This window comes from Heterocephalus glaber, unplaced genomic scaffold (genome assembly GCF_053883595.1).
Source record: "Heterocephalus glaber isolate CG9 unplaced genomic scaffold, H.glaber_assembly_v1.0 deba00001586, whole genome shotgun sequence".
Taxonomy (NCBI): domain Eukaryota; kingdom Metazoa; phylum Chordata; class Mammalia; order Rodentia; family Bathyergidae; genus Heterocephalus; species Heterocephalus glaber.
In genome coordinates this window covers 3210049-3227193 of record NW_028258364.1, presented here as the reverse complement: position 1 = coordinate 3227193, position 17145 = coordinate 3210049, and the positions used below count along the sequence as shown (strand labels likewise).

At 37.3% G+C, this 17145-nt stretch overlaps 1 protein-coding gene across 11 annotated transcripts in view; it reads right to left on the bottom strand.

The window, feature by feature from the left end:
* Positions 1 to 17145, bottom strand: part of Bltp1 (bridge-like lipid transfer protein family member 1) — a 241252-nt gene that overhangs the window by 141207 nt on the left and 82900 nt on the right. For 10 of the 11 annotated variants that reach the window (XM_021236449.2, XM_021236454.2, XM_021236453.2 and 7 more), the window contains exons 23-24: positions 13398 to 13577; positions 12471 to 12599 (exon numbers count right to left, since the gene is read on the bottom strand). In XM_021236449.2, the coding sequence (XP_021092108.2) occupies positions 12471 to 12599; positions 13398 to 13577 (309 nt within the window). The remainder of the gene's footprint in view (positions 1 to 12470; positions 12600 to 13397; positions 13578 to 17145) is intronic. The other variant, XM_021236451.2, reaches the window with a different exon arrangement.

Sequence of the window (17145 nt, the reverse complement as noted above, 5' to 3'; positions counted from 1 at the left end):
ATCAGGTTGAGATTTTCTAGCAGGTTTTTATCATGAATGGGTGTTCTCTTTTTTCAAATGTTTTTTCTGCATCTATTGAGATGATCATATGATTTTTGTTCTTGGATCAGTTAATATTGTGTATTACATTTATTGATTTGCACATGTTCAACCATCCCTGCATCCCTGGGATGAATCCCACTTGGTCAGGGTGTATGATCTTCTTGATGAACTTCTGTATTCTGTTTGCCAGTATCTTACTGAAGATTTTTGGGTCTATCTTCATGAGGGAGACTGGCCAATAGTTCCCTTTTTTGGTTGGGTCTTTCTCTGCTTTTGGAATCAAGGTGATTCTTGCTTCCAGGAATGAATTCAGGAGTATTGCTTCCCTTTCAATTTCACTGAAGAGTTTACACAGGAGTGGGAAGAGTTCTCTTAATGTCTTGTAGAATTCAGCAGTGAAGCCATCAGGGCCTGTGCTTTTCTTCATTGATAAGTTTTTGATTACATTTGCAATTTCATTGATTGATATTGGGTTGTTCAGAATTTTTAGTTCTTCGTTGAATTTTGGTAATTCAAGTCTCTAGGAATCTGTCCATTTCTTCTGTGTTTTCCATCTTATTGGTGTATAGGTTGTCACAGTAGGTATTGATAATCCTCTGGATTTCTGCTGTGTCCACTGTAATTTCACCCTTTCCATTTCTAACTGCATGGATTTGGGCCTTTTCCTTACTTTTTTTGATAAGGTTGTCTAAGGGTTTGCCAATTTTGTTTATTCTTTTGAAGAACCAACTCTTTGCTTCATCGTTTTTTGTATCGTTCTCTTAGTATCCATTGCATTGATTTCTGCTCTGATATTCATAATTTCCTCCCTTGTATTAGCTTGGAAAAAACCCACATCCTCTTTATCCATCCATCAGGTGATGTATATTTGGACTATTTCCAAGATTTTGCTCTGATTAACTGTGCTTCTGTAAACATAGCTGTGCATATATCACTGTGGTATGATGCTTTTAATTCTTTTGGGAAGATACCCAGAAGAGGATTAGCTGAGTCAAATGGGTTTGCCATGTTCTTTATGTAGATACTTGATGTTCAGCATGAGGTTGTTTATTTGAGCTTGCTCTCTTTTCCTAATAGGAGTATTCACTGGTATGAATTTCCCCCATAAGATTGCTTTCCTTGTGTCTCATAAATTCTGATATGTTGTATTAGGATTGTCATTTAATTGTAGAAACTGTCTGAATTCTTAACTTCCTCTGTGACCCATTGGTTGTTCAGGAATGTGTTCTTCAATTTTCATGTGTTTATGAAATATTTGTGGTTTCTGTTGCTATTGATTTCCAATTTCATGTCCCTATGATCTGATAATAACAGCAGATAGCTTCAATTCCTTTGCATTTACTTATTCATGTTCTATGAGCCATTATGTGGTCTATTTTGGAGAATGACTTGTGTGCACCTGGAAAGAATGTGTATTCTGATTTGGTGAGATGGAACACGCTGTAAACATCTGTTAAGTTCATTAGTTCAAGTGTTTGGTTGAGTTCTAGTATTTCATTATTTTTTGTCTAGTTCATCTATCTATTTGTGACACTGGAGTACTGATGTTCCCCACTACTACTGTATTAGTGCTTAAGTGATTTTTCATCGCCATCAATATTTGTTTTTATATAGTTAGGTACACTAGAATTGGGGCATAAATATTTATGATTCTCATCTCTTCCTGTTGGATTGTTCCTTTTGTAATGATGTAGTGTGCTTTGTCTCTCTTAATTAGTCTTGGCTTAAAATCCATTTTATCTGCAAATAGGATAACTATTCCTTCTTTTTTTCGGGTTCCTGTTGCATGGAGTATTGTTTTCCACCCTTTAACTTTCGGTCTATGAGTTTCTTTTTCAATTAAATGTTTGTGTGTGGCATATTGTTGGATCTTGCTTCTTAACCCATTCCGCCAGTCTATTTCTCTCTTTTTTTTTTTTTGTATTAAATTCTTTTATTGGTACATTGTAGGTATACAACACAATTATATTTCTCATTGGGAATTGTACCTTTATATAATGCATCTTGGTTCTTATTTTTTCCCCATTCCTAGCCCTCCCTTCACACCCTCCACCCTTCCCTCTTCACAAAGACTTTATTTCCATTTTTTCCATATCTCATCATTTTTTCCTTTCCCTTCTTTCCTTTCCCCTGTGCCTCCCACTACCCCTACCCCTTTGGACCTTTAATTCCTATTTTACATTACCGATTATTCATTCTAATAATTGGTACATTTTAGGTATACAATATAATGACAATCATCATTGGAAATTTGCACCTTTACATAGTCTCTCTTGGTTCTTGTTTTTCACCCTTGCCCAGTCCTCCCTTCAACCCCTCCAGCCCTTTGTATTTACAAAGATTTTGTACCTATTTTTCCATTTTCTCATATTAATCCCATTCCCTTCTATCCTTTCCCTTAGCCCTCCCACTTCCTTCCCCTTTGCCCCTTTTCTTCCTATTTCACATTACCTATTATATATTTAGTCCTTATTTCCACTTTGTTTCTCACACCAGAGAAACTATTCAGTATTTACACATCTGTGTCCTATTTATTTCACTTAAGAGTATTGCCTCAATGTGCATCCACTTAGCTATAAATGTCTCTAATTTCTCATTTTTTATGGCTGAGTAGTACTCCATTTTATTAAAAAACCACATTTTCTTTATCCAGTCTCCAGTTGATGGGCATTTGGGCTGTTTCCAAGTTTTACCTGTCACAAACTGTGCTGCTATGAACATGGGTGCACATATATCACTGTGGTATGATTCTTTTAATTCTTTGGGGAAGATCCCCAGCAGTGGAATAGCGGGATCAAATGGGACTTCCAGTCCTAGTTCTCTGAGGTATCTGCATACTGATTTCCACAGTGGTTGCACCAGTCTACACTCCCACCAGCAGTGGAACAGGGTTCCTCTTTCCCCACAGCCCTGCCAGCATTTGTTATTGGTTGATTTCATGAGAGCAGCCATTCTTTCTGGAGTGAAGTGGAATCTCACCATTGTTTTCATTTGCATCTCTCGAATGACCAGTGACGTTGAACATTTTTTCATGTATTTATTTCCTATTTCTACTTCTTTGTCTGAGAAATGTCTGTTCATTTCAGATGCCCATTTTTGGACTGGGTCTTTAAATTTGGGAGGTCTGATCTTTTTAAGTTCTTTATAGATTCGAGATAGCAGACCTTTGTCTAAGGAAGAGCAGGTGAAGATTTTTTCCCACATTGTGGATTGTCTCTTCACACTGCTGGTGGTTTCTCTTGCTGTGCAGAAGCTTTTTAATAAGAAGAGATCTCATTTGTTGATTGTTTGTGCTAGTTCACCGGCAACTGAGGTTTTGTTCATAAAATCTTTTCCTACACTGATGTCTTCAAGGGTTCTACCTAACCTCTGTTCCAACTGGTTCAGAATTTCTATTTTAATATTTAGGTCTTTAATCCATTTTGATTTTAGTTTAGTGCATGGTGAGAGACACAGGTCTAGTCTTAATCTTTGGCAAGTTGAAGTCCAATTTTTCCAGCACCATTTATTAAAGAGGCTATCTTTCCTCCAGTGAGGGTGTTTGGCACCTTTATCAAAGATGAGATGGCTGAGTGTGTCTGGTGTTGTTTCTGCATCTTCTAGTATGTTCCACTGGTCCTCAGGTCTGTTTCTTTGGCAGTACCATGCTGTTTTTATCATAGTAGCTTTGCAGTAGAGTTGCAGGTTGGGGAATGTGATACCCACTGCCATGTCTCTGTTATCTAGAATTGCTTTTGCTATTCTGGGTCTCTTCTTGTTCCAAATGAATTTTTGGATTGTTTTCTCGAGGTCTATGAAGTATGCTGCTGGGATCTCAATTGAAATTGCATTAAATCTATATAGCAGTTTTGGAAGTATGGCCATTTTCACTATATTAATCCTTCCTACCCAGGAGCAGGGGATGTCTCTCCATTTTCTGATATCATCTTCATTCTCTCTTTTCAGAGTGCCATAGTTTTCAAAGAAGAGGTCTTTGATTTCTTTTGTTAGGATGATTCCTAGGTATTTCAGTTTTTTGGATGCTATTGTGAAAGGAATTATTTGCCCTATTTCTCTCTCAGTGAGTCTGTCATTGGTGTAGAGGAAAGCTACTGATTTTTGTGTGTTGACCTTGTAACCAGCTACTTGACTGAATTTGGTTATTAAGTCTAGAAGACTTTTGGTGGAGTTCTTGGGGTTTTCTATATAGAGTATCATGTCATCTGCAAATAATGACAATTTGACTTCTTCATTACCTATCTTTATTCCTTTTATTTCTTTCTCTTGTCTAATTGCGGTGGCTAATGTTCCAGAACTATATCGAACAAGAGTGGTGATAGTGGACATCCTTGTCTTGCTCCTGATTTTAGTGTGAAGGATTTCAGTTTTTGACCATTTAGTATGATATTGGCTGTTGGTTTTTCATAGATTGCTTCTATCAGTTTGAGGTAGAGACCATCTATTTCAATTTTTTGTAGGGTTTTTATCATTAATGCATGTTGGATTTTGTCAAATGCTTTTTCTGCATCTATGGAGATAATCATATGGTTTTTGTCCTTGGCTCTATTGATATAGTGTATTACATTAATTGATTTTCGTATATTGAACCATCCCTGCATCCCTGGGATGAATCCCACTTGATTAGGGTATATGATCTTCTTGATGATCTTCTGCATTCTGTTTGCCAGTATCTTATTAAGGATTTTTGCATCTATGTTCATTAGTGAGATTGGCCTATAGTTCTCCTTTTCAGTTGGGTCTTTCTCTGCTTTGGGGATCAAGGTGATGCTTGCTTCCAGGATTGAATTTGGGAGTATTGCTTCCCTTTCAATTTCACTGAAGAGTTTAAACAGTAGTGGCAGCACTTCCTCTCTAAATGTCTTGTAGAATTCAGCAGTGAAGCCATCAGGGCCCAGGCTTTTCTTAGTTGATAAGTTTTTAATTACATTTTCAATTTCATTGGTTGATATTGGGTTGTTCAGAATTTTTAGGTCTTCTTCGTTCAACTTTGGTAATTCATATGTATCTAGGAATCTGTCCATTTCTTCTGTGTTGTCCATCTTATTGGCGTATAGGTTCTGGAAGTAGGTATTGATGATCCTCTGGATTTCTGCTGGGTCTGTTGTAATTTCACCCTTTTCATTCATAATTGCATGGATTTGGGCCTTTTCTTTCCTTTTTCTGAAAAGGTTGGCTAAAGGTTTGTCAATTTTGTTGATTCTTTCGAAGAACCAACTCTTGGCTTCATTGATTTTTTTGTATCATTCCCTTAGTTTCCATTGCATTGATTTCTCCTCTGATCTTTATAATTTCCTCCCTTGTATGAGCTTTGGGGTTGTCCTGCTCTTCTTTTTCTAGAAGCTTGAGGTTCAGCATCAGGTTGTTTAATTGGGCTCGTTCTGTTTTCCTAATATGTGTATTCACTGTTATGAATTTCCCTCGTAAGACTGCTTTCATTGTGTCCCATAGATTCCGATATGTTGTATTGTCGTTGTCATTTAATTGAAGGAACTGTCTGATTTCTTCTTTAATTTCCTCTGTGACCCATTGGTTATTTAGAAGTGTGTTTTTCAATTTCCACGTGCTTATGAAATTTTTTGAGTTTCTTTTGCTATGGATCTCCAATTTCATCACACTATGGTCTGATAATATACAGGGGATAACTTCCATTCCTTTGCACTTACTTAAACATGTTCTATGTGTGAGTATGTGCTCTATTTTGGAGAATGACCCATGTGCAGCTGAGAAGAATGTGTATTCTGATTTTGTGGAGTGGAAGACTCCGTAAACATCTGTTAAGTTCATTTGTTCAAGAGTTCGATTGAGTTCTAGTATTTCAGTACTTATTTTTAGTCTAGTTGATCTATCTATTTGTGACAGTGGGGTGTTGAGGTCCCCCACTGCAATTGTATTAGTACATATACGGCTTTTCATGTCCGTTAGTATTTGTTTTATATAGTTGGGTGCACTAGTGTTTGGTGCATAGATATTTATGATTGTCATCTCTTCCTCTTGGATTTTTCCCTTTACAAGGATGTAGTGTCCTTCTTCATCTCTCTTAATTAGTGTTGGTTTGAAATCTACTTGATCTGCAATGAGGATAGCCACTTCTGCTTTTTTTCGGGTTCCTGTCACATGCAGTATTGTTTTCCACCCTTTAACTTTCAGTCTATGAGTTTCCTTTTGAATTAAGTGTGTTTCTTGTATGCAGCATATTGTTGGATTTTGCTTCTTGACCCATTCTGCCAGTCTATTTCTTTTGATTGGTGAATTGAGACCATTAATGTTGATGGTTATAACTGAAACATATTGACTTGTCATTGCCATGACTTTTTCTTTTTGTTGGGTTCTCCCCCTTTACATTTAATTTCTTGTCATGCCAGATGGGTTCATTCTGCTTTGCTTCCTGGGGTTGTGATCCTCAATGTCTGTTCCTAGGATATTGTGTAAAATTCTTTGGAGTGCTGGTTTGGTATTCACGAAGTTTCTAAGGTGCTCTTTGTCATGAAAGTATCTTATTTCTCCATCCATTTTGAAAGATAGTTTTGCAGGGTACATCAATCTGGGTTGGAGGCTGTTTTCTTTTAGGGCTTGGAATATGTCACTCCAAGCTCTTCTTGCCTTGATGGTTTGTGTTGAGAAGTGTGCTGTGATTCTGATGGGCTTTCCTTTGTATGTGATTTGTTTCTTTTCTCTGACTGCTTGGAGAACTTTGTTCTTCTGTTGTGTTTCTGGAATCTTAACAATTATATGCCTATGTGGAGATTGTTTTTGATCAAGGCTATTTGGAGTCCTATATGCCTCACTTATCTGTATGTCAAGCTCTTTTCACCTGCTTAGAAAGTTTTCTGCCATTATTTCTGTGAAGAGATTTTTTACGCCATCTGCACTCTCTCCTGTTTCTTCATTGAGCCCAATCAGTCTTATGTTATTCTTCTTTGCATCATCTAGCAGCTGCTGGATTGATTTCTCATGTTCCCTTATAATTTTGAAGCAATTTTTCTTTTCCTGGTCACTAATTGCAATCTTATCTTCTATTTCTGAAATTCTGTCCTCACACTGGCTCATTCTGCTGTGTAGACTTTCAGTGGAGTTTTTCATGTCCTGGAAATCTATTTGCATCTGTTTTATGGATTCCATTTGTTTCCTATGTTGGGATTCCATCATGTTCCTGAGCTCCTCTCTAGATTTATTAATCATGTCTTGCACTAAGGGCACAATTTCTCATGATATCTGAGAAATTATTTCTGATTTCATTTTTTCCAGATCCCCTTTTGTTGCCAGTTCAGTGGGTCCAGGTGTTTGAGTATCAGAGGGTTCTATCTCATTTCCCTTTGGTGTTGCTGTAGGTGATCTGGAAGTCTGGTTTTGAGACTTATTTATGTGTTTTCTCATTTCGACTGGGGCGGGGGGCTGTTAGCACCTGCATGGATTACCTCCTCTGCGCTGGGTGAGGTGGGACAGGGGCTGGGAGCAGTGGTAGGGATGGTGACCCAAAAGCCCTTTCATGTGGGCTGGGAGCAGCGGGAGGGATGGTGGCCGGTAAACCCCTTCCTCTGGGCCAGGAGCAGTGGGATGGTGGCTCCGAAGCCCCTCCCTCTGGGCCGGGAGCGGTGGGAGGGATGGTGGCCCGGAAGCCCCTTCCTCTGGGCCAGGAGCAGCAGGACAGAAGGTGGCCCAAAAGCCCTTTCCTCTGGGCTGGGAGCAGCGGGAGGGTTGGTGACCGGGAAGCCCCTTCCTCTGGACCAGGAGCAGTGGGACGACGGCTCAGAAGCCTCTATCTCTGGGCCGGGAACAGTGGGACTCAGTACCTTGGTCTGGTGGTCTGGTGTCCTCTGCGCCTTAGTAATGTGGAATCAGGTGGCTGCTTGTCTGCAGTGAGGTGATTCGGTGTCTTCCGCATGACTCAGGACCTCGGTAGGGTGTGCCCAGTCTATTTCTCTTGATTGGTGAATTGAGACCATTAACATTGATGGTTATAACTGATATGTACTGAGTTATCCTTGTCATGACATTTTCCTGTTGTTGGATTCTCCCCCTTTGTATTTAATTTCTTGTCTTGCATGATGGATTTTGTTGGCCTTCATGGAGATGTGATCCTCACTGTTTTTTCCTAGGATATCGTCTAAAATTTTTTGGAGTGCTGGTTTGGTATTCATCAATTTCCTCAGGTGTTCTTTATCGTGAAAGTATCTTGTTTCTCCATTCATTTTGAAAGACAGTTTTCCAGGGTACATCCTTCTGGGTTAGAGCCTGTTTTCCTTTAGGGCTTGAAATGTGTCACTCCAGGCTCTTCTTGCCTTTAGGGTTTGCGTTGTGAAGTCTGCTGTGATTCTGATGGGCTTTACTTTGTATGTAATTTGTTTCTTTTCTCTAACTGCTTGTGATATTTTGTTCCTTTGTTGGGTTTCTGAAATCTTGATTGTTACATGCCTATGTGTATATTTTTTTTGATCATGGCTAATTGAAGTCCTATATGCCTCACTTATCTGTATATCAAATTCTTTTCACCTGCTTGTGAAGTTTTTTGCCATGACTTCTGTGAATACTTTTTTATGTTGTTTGCACTATCTCCTGCTTCTTCATTGCTTCTGATCAGTGTTATTATTCTTGATTGCATCATCTAGCAGCTGCTGGATTGATTTCTTGTAGGCCCTAGCTATTTTTAAGAAATCTTTCTTTTCCTGGCCACAAATTGCAATCCTGTCTTCTATATCTGATAGTCTGTCCTCACACTGGCTCATTCTGCTGTGTAAACTTTCAATGGAGTTTTTTATCTCCTGGATATCATTTGAATCTGTTTTATGGATTCCATTTTTTTCTTATGCTGAGATTCCAACATGTTCCTCAGCTCCTCTGTTTTTTTTTTAATCTGTGTCTCCTCTAGCATTATTAATCATGTCTTTCACTATGGACACCATCTCTGTTATCTAAGAAATTGTTTCTGATTTCATTTTTTCCAGATACTCTTTCATTGCCAGTTCAGCATGCTGGTGGTTTAGTATCAGATTTTTCCATCTTGTTGCCCCTTGGAGTTGCCTTTGGTGATCTGAAAGTCTGGTTTTCAGGTTTATGCATGTGTCTTCTCATTTCAACCACTGAAGTCTGCTGTGCCTTTATTGTGGTGACTCTTTGCTCTCCTAGCAGGCTTGAATTCTTAACAAGTCTCACAGAGGCCTTCTGTGTACTGCTCACCACTGCACCAATTCCTGGGCTCACAGTGATGGCCTTCTGGTTCCCTGCACTGTCCTGGGCTTCTGGCTGGGCCCTGGGCTCACTTGGTATCTAGGTGGGCCTCTGCCTGGTGGGTGCACACCTGTTCAGCTGTTCTGCAGGGCCTTTGGCTGTAGCCTGGGTGCCTGAACAGTTGTCCAGGAGGGCTTCTGGCTGGCCCTTGATCACACTTACTAATGTTATTTGGGCGAGCCTCTGGCTGCAGCCTGAGCACCTGCACAGCTATTGTCCAGGCAGGCCTTCGGCTGGGGCCTGTGCGTCCCAGCAGCTCTTGTCTGGGTAGGCTACTGGGTAGGGTCTGCATGCACTTACCAATGGTATCTGGATGGGCCTCTGGCTGGGGCCTGAGTGCCTCATTCCCAAAATTGTTACACAGATTTAATGCAATCTCAATCAAAATACTAATAGCATGCTTCACAGTACTACAGAAAGCATTCCTAAAATTCATTTGCAACCAGAAGAAACTTAGAATAGCAAAAGTAATTCAGAGCAACAAATGCAAGGCAGGGAGTATCACAACAGCTGACTTGAAATTATTCTGCAGAGCTACTGTGATGAAAACAGGATGGTACTGGCAAAAAAACCCACATCTGATGATCAGTGCAACAGATTACAACATGCAGAAGAGATTCCAAACACACTTAGCCACCTTATCTTTGAAAAGTGACCAAGCACCCTCACTGGAAGAGAGTCTAGTTAATAAATGGTGTTGGAAAACCTATCTTTCCACATGCCAGAGACTACAATTAAACCCATGTCTCCCACCATGCATTAAACTAAAATCACATAAATTAAGGACATAAATATTAAAACAAACATGTTAAATCTGCCAGAAGACAGAAAAGGTAGAACTCTTGAAGACACAGAGATAGGCAACAACTTTATGAACAAAACACCAGTCACATGGAACTATTACTAGGAATCAACAACTGGGATCTCATCTTATTAAAAAGTTTTTGCACAGCAAAAGAAATCATCCACAGAGCGAAGAGACAACCAACAGAGAAAAAATTTTTGCTAGCTGTTCCTCAGACAAACGACTAGTATCTAGAATATATATAAAGAACTGAAAATAATCAAACCCCTCAAATTTAAAGACCCAATCCAAAAAAAGGCATTTGAAATGAACAGATATTTCTCAAACAAAGATGTAAAAATAGCAAATAAACATTAAAAAATGTTCAACATCACTGGTCATTTGAGATGCAAATGAAAACAACACTGAGATTCCACCTCACCCCACAAAGAATGGCTGCTATCAAGAAATCAACTAGTAACAAATGCTGGCAGGGCTGTGGGGGAAAAGGAACCCTTCTCCATTGCTGGTGGGAGCGTAGACTGGTGCAACCACCGTGGAAATCAGTGCAGAGATTCCTCAACAAACTAAGACTAGAGGTTCCATTTGACCCAGCTATTCCCCTTCTGGGTATCTTCCTGAAAGAATTAAAAGTTTCATCCCATAGTGATATATGTACACTTGTTTTTTAGCAGCACAGTCTGTAATAGTTAAATCTTGTTAACAGCCCAAATGCCCACTGACAGAGGAATGAATAAAGAAGATTTTTTTTATATAATAGAGTACTACTAGGCAATAAAGAAGGATAAACTGGAGACATTTCTAGGTAAATGGATATACTTGAGACCATATTCTTAAGTGAAATTAATCAGACACACATGTGTAAATATATCATTGTTTCTCTGATGTAAGAAACTGAAAAGGTAAATAAGGACCAAAATTATAATAGATAATGTGAAATAGGAAGAAAATGTTCAAATAGGAAGGGGTAATAAGGACGGGGAACGGGGAAAGGAAGGAAGGGGAAAGGGTAGAAAAATAAGAAAAGAAAGATAAAATAGAAACGAAGATTTTGTAAATAAGGAGGGGAGGGGGGGAAGAAGAGATGAAGGGAGGAGAAATGTAAAAAAATAAGAATTAAGGTATAACAAGTAGAAGTATAAATTCCATATGATGAATATGATCATCATGTATATATCAATTGTACCAATAAACTTAAAAAATTTTACATATATAATAATGCAATAAGACGTGAGTTTTAATAGTAAAAATAAGAGGTAAGGTATTTTATAATACTGTAAAACCTTAGATTGCAAGTATCTTGTTCTATAAGTGTTCTGCAAGACAAGCAAACATTTGTAATAAATTCTGATTTGATGAACGAGCAATGTCTTGCAATAGTAGTATGTGATGTTGAATGTCACATGATCACAACTGAGCCAACTGTTCCTCTCTCTCTTCCCCTGTCTCTCTTTCTCTCTGTGGGATTCTGATCTCCCAACAGCAAGAGGTTATGGAAGAGATACTGTCTGCAGAGGAGGAGAACAAGGCAGAGGAATCCCTCACTTCAAATGAGAACAGGATGTGTAAAATGTGAGAAATACTGTAAAATTTTGTAGAAAAGTACCACCCAAATAAGGGTGCAGCAGTGTGAGCAATGAATGTTTAACTACAATACAATATCACATTTCCCCAAAATCCTCAACAGAAAGCAAAATCAAGCGTCACTGTATAGGTTCCTTGTCAAAGTTGGACGCAAAGAAAAAGATTTCATTGAACCAATAGATATCAGTGATTCCACTAGTGAAAGTGAAAGTCATCCTACACAATAACCCTCTTCTCTTGTCTCACACACACCAGCCACAAACGTTTTCAAAGGTGAGTGCAGGCTAATTCGTTTTCCTTTATATTTTGTATTTTCTTTGTTATCTTGTACTATATTACAGTACTGCAATCATTTTTATATGAATATTTTTGGATTGTAGAGTGAATCATCTGAGTTCCCATTATTTCTTGCGGGGAAATTTGCTTTTATGTACAAATGCTTTGGATTATAAACATGTTTCCAGAATGAATTATGCTCGTGAACCAAGGTTTTATTGTATTGCCATTTATTTGTGAATGTGCATTTTTTGGGGGGGTGGGTACCAGGGATCAAACTCAGGTCCTTGTGCTTGTAAGGCAGGGAGTGGAACCACTGAGCTAAATCCTTGGCCCAAATGTGCGTGTTTTAATAGCTACCTTACATTATAGATACAACTAAATAACTGGCTAATAATTTGCAAAATAATTCATTGAAAAAAATATATACCTCTTGTTCTACTTTTTGGTTATGTACATCTTATTTAATGCTAAATTTCAATCTTTCATTTTAAAAAAGTCACTAATGTGTATAACATTGCCATAATACTTAACATACCTTAGATTCACAGAACCGACGATCGATTCCATGCTGACATATGACCACTGATTTTGGTCTTTCCAGTTCATATTCTTGACACACCACATGGAAAACAAATGTCTGTCCCCACTCCGACAGACATGCCAACTACAAATAATGACAGGTTGACAACACTGTTAGCAGTCTAAAGAAGTATTCAGGTTTCAAAAGCTTCGGAAGAATATTAACAGGGTTTGAAAGAACTCCAGTGCTGTTTGTTTCTGCTGCTTAATAATCTTTGTTAGTCAATGATTTTTCTACCTTGATATCACTTGTAAGCTTGTGTTACTCTGTATTTGTGAATGGAAAAATGATTGTCAAATGAAAACTCATTTGAAAAAAAATTCCAAAAAATTGCAGTTCGGCAATTTCTAAAGCATATTCCTTTCCTCAAAATTATATCTTTCCTCTTTTTTAGCTAGCTGGAATCCTCTGTATGCAAATCACCCAAAATCCTCTAACCCTAACCGTCTAATAATAAACCAAACTTTGACATAAATTTTTGAATATCTAATTACATTGAGCTACAATTTTGGAAGCTAAGTGTTTGGAAGATTAAAGCACTTTGCTCATATAAATAGAACCATACAATAATTCTTCAAATACTGATTTTAATTTTGAGTATGGCTTAATTTTATACTTTAACCAACTACAGTTAACAATAAATACATTAAAGCATAAGTATACATAACATTATCCTCCCAAAGGACATAATTTCAACTATTAGAAAATATGATTTTCCTTCTAAAACATACAAAGAGAGCAAGGCACCTATATTCTTTACTTACCTCTTGCTACTACTACTTATCTCTAAAAGATATGTTTCATAACCAAACAAGTTATTCTTGGGAAGGTGAATAAAGGAAAAAGATAACATCTCAGGCGATACTACTATGAGAAGCATACCTGTGGTGCTGTGACCTTAGCTGTAAGGCTTCCAGCCTGGACATCAATTAGCCACGCATATTCTAAGGAATCACTTCCTAAAGGAAGACCTTCTGCTGAGAACATAGCATGTGCTCTCAACTGGAAACCTGACAAATTGATGTGACCTTCCCGGAGGACTTCATCCACAGGGGGTCGCTGCTGAAAAAAATAATAGTAAGATGGTAAGAAGTAAAAGGAAACTGCATTATAGTTTCTGGTTGCTTTTTCCCAATGCAGACAGGAACAATTGAAAAAAAAACACTATCTAGAAAATAAGACTTCATAATCCCCAAGCTCTTATCACAAAGCTATACTCATAAAAATTGTCTGAGTTTCTTTAGAGACAATCTATGAAAGTCCAACTACAAAAAAGATAGAAGAAAGTCCTACAAGGTAAACAGATATCTCTGATTGGTAACTGCCTCCATGAATAAAAATAAACTAGTACTCTTGACAGGGAATGTAACAGCCCAATTTTTATGGGAAGGTAAGGAATCATGAGATCAAAATATTAAAATTCAAAGAGATAAAGGATATATTCTAAAACAGGGTACTCCATGGAACACCAGTTCCACAGGACATTATTAAGAATAAAGAATCAAGAAAATTAGGTAATACTCTACCCGTCAATTCAGCAGTTTTTGTTGAATCTACTTCTCAATCTTTCACAAATCCACTGACTCTACTTCCAGTTATTATTCTAGTCCATACATATTGAGATGGCCAACCTCTTGCTAGGACCTCTCCAAGAGACCCACATTCCCTTGTTATACTTTTCTGTTCCATTATTTACTAATGACCACAGAACTCTTTCAAAAAAGTAAATGTGATCATTTTCTTGCCTCCAGGCAAAGGCACTGAACACTTCTCTTGGCAGAACTTTTTACACTTGAAATTATTTTAATTTTAATTTCTTCTATATTTACCTCTCCATCAGAATCATTAGGGTAAGGACTATCTTTGTCTTGTTCATCAAGAATCTCACTTTACCTAACAATGAGACCACAAAAAATAGATATTGCTACTGACTAGACATATTTCTTCACAGCAAGAATTATCAGGATTCTCAATTTACCAATATATACTGAGACAGTTCACAGATATTTCCAAGCCTAGTTTTATCATGATATTCCTCTTCATGTGAGTTTAGGCCATCTCAAAGTGTTGGTACCCTCTACTTTCAGTGCATTTACAGAAATGCATTCTTTTAAAACAATTTTTAAAGAATAAGGGCTAAATCTATTTCTAAGGATGTTTTAAAAAGAAAATTTCAAATTGTGCCTACAATAATAGATCCAGAAGCTTTCTGATATAATTTATTTTCACCATGTCACTTTACATAATTTATATAATCAATATATAAAATTATATATTTAATATATAATTAATTTAAATAATTTCTGTGGGCATCAATTCCCTAGCCTTTTATCTGAAACAGCTGAAGACAAAGTCCATAAAGTTCTCTTCTGGTCAAAGATTTTAATGACTTTGGGGGGGAAATGAGTGCTCAAAAAATACATGCAGATATTGGTTTGTTCTAAGGTATAACTCATCTTAGAACTATACCTAAGAATTATATTTTAATAAGATGAGAATTATATTTTAAATTTTATCAATGGTTTGTACCATGTTATAGGTTGAACTGTGACTCCACAAAAAGGTATGTTCACAACCTTAAAACTGTGTTTTTTTTAAAGGGGGCTCCTCAGACATAATCAAGTTCAAAGGAGGTTTTAATTAGGATAGGACCTAATATAGCCAGAGCTTATGCAAGAAGAGAAAAACTGGGACACATACACATGGACAGAAGCAACAATTTGAGTAGCACATCTACAAACCAAGGAAGGTAAAAGGTTGCTGACTACCATAAGCAGCTAAGAACTCAAGGATCTTCCTTTAAAGTCTGCAGAGAGAGCAAGGCCCTACAAATACCTTGATTTAGAACTCTTAAGTTTCCATAACTGAGAGTATAAATTTCTGTTGTTTTAAGTCATTGAGAGTATGGTACCTTGCTATGGCAGCCCTAGCAAACTAATATATATCTTAAGACTATAAAGTAAAAAGTGTGTGGTTTCATAATCTAGACATAGCAATCCATGCTTTGGCTTAGATCCTTCACTGTAAAACCCTAAGACTAACGCTACTAGGAATAAGCAGCTACGGATAAGTGGCCTAGGACTGACCCATGGGAGTATTCATAATATGAAGCCGCCTACTATGAAAGAACATTAACTACTACAGACAAATGAACAAAAGATTTCTTAGGAATAGTCATGTCAATACACCATAAAATATAGCAAGACAAGTAAATAAGTAGTGGAGTGTGGTGGCGCACATCTGTTATACCAGCACTCACCCGGCTGAGGCTGGTGGATCATCCCAAGTTCAAGGCCAGCATGGGCTACCCAGTGAGGTCAGGCCAAGCCTGAACTACATAGCAAGACCCAGTCTTAAAAAATCAAGAAAAAAAATGTAGATAAGCAAATTCCATGAAGATATATGTGGTACTCCTATGTCTGGGGTGAAAGATGAAGTGCTAAGCATTTAGGAACAAACTATCACCAGTATTACTACCTTCACTATTTCTATTCCATGACTTTCTTCTCTAACACCCAAATAAATTACACTTGACTTCATAACTCCATCTCCCTGAAAGTTTGTTATACCTCTGCAGCAAGGGTTAATGTGAATCTTCATAATGAGCTGAATAAAATGATTTTTATGTCTGGTAAATCCTTTTGTTTGTTTGTTTTGTTTCTGTTTTTTTGGTACTGGGGATCAAACTCGGGACCTTGCGCTTGCGAGGCAGGCGGTGGAACCACGGAGCAAAATCCCTGGCCCTGGTAAACGCTTTTTGGAAAGATTGGTGTTTAAAATGAAAGTTGACACTAAATACTAGTAAGAAACCTGACACTCATCTTAAGATTCTCAGAACTCACCCAATAGAAGAGATTTTCTCTTTTCCCTTTATTAACTTCCTCAATAGACCAAAAAAAAAAAGAGAAAATCTTCCTTTCTACATCTTGCCTCCCAGAATAAAGACAAATTCTAACAACTCACTAACTACAGAAAGGACAAGAATTTACACGTTTCTAAGCTAAGTTAAAGCATTATACAAGTGAGATCTTAGTGATGATTTCTGTATCTTCATTTTAGCGGTGGGTTCATGAACCTAAAAAAGTGATAAAATGACACAGAACTATGCATACACCTTGTCCTAATACCAATTTCCTTGTTTTGATCCTGTATTCTAATTATGTAAAAGCTTTACACCATGGAAGAATCATGCTGGAACATATATATATATATATATATATATATATATATATATATATATGAGCTGTCTGTATTATCTTTGTAACTTCTCATCAATTTATAATTATTTCAATATAAAAGTTTTTAAAAAGACACATTTTGTGCCAAAAGCAATATCTAGACATATTGTCAATTTTTAGTTACTATGACCTGTTATATCAAATATATAAATATAAAAAATACTATGAAGAAAAATAATCAGCTATGGCAAAAGAATGAAAAGAGGTAAATTATTTTAAATAAAATGATCAGTTACTATACATATGACCCAGGTAAATGATCAACCATTGACTTCTAGGTGTCAGATTTATATTCCAATTTATAATTTTATTTTACCTCATGTTCAAAATCCATTTATATTTCTGAATCACACAGTGTGACTTAAAGTAGGGCCTTAAGGCAGTGGTATGTG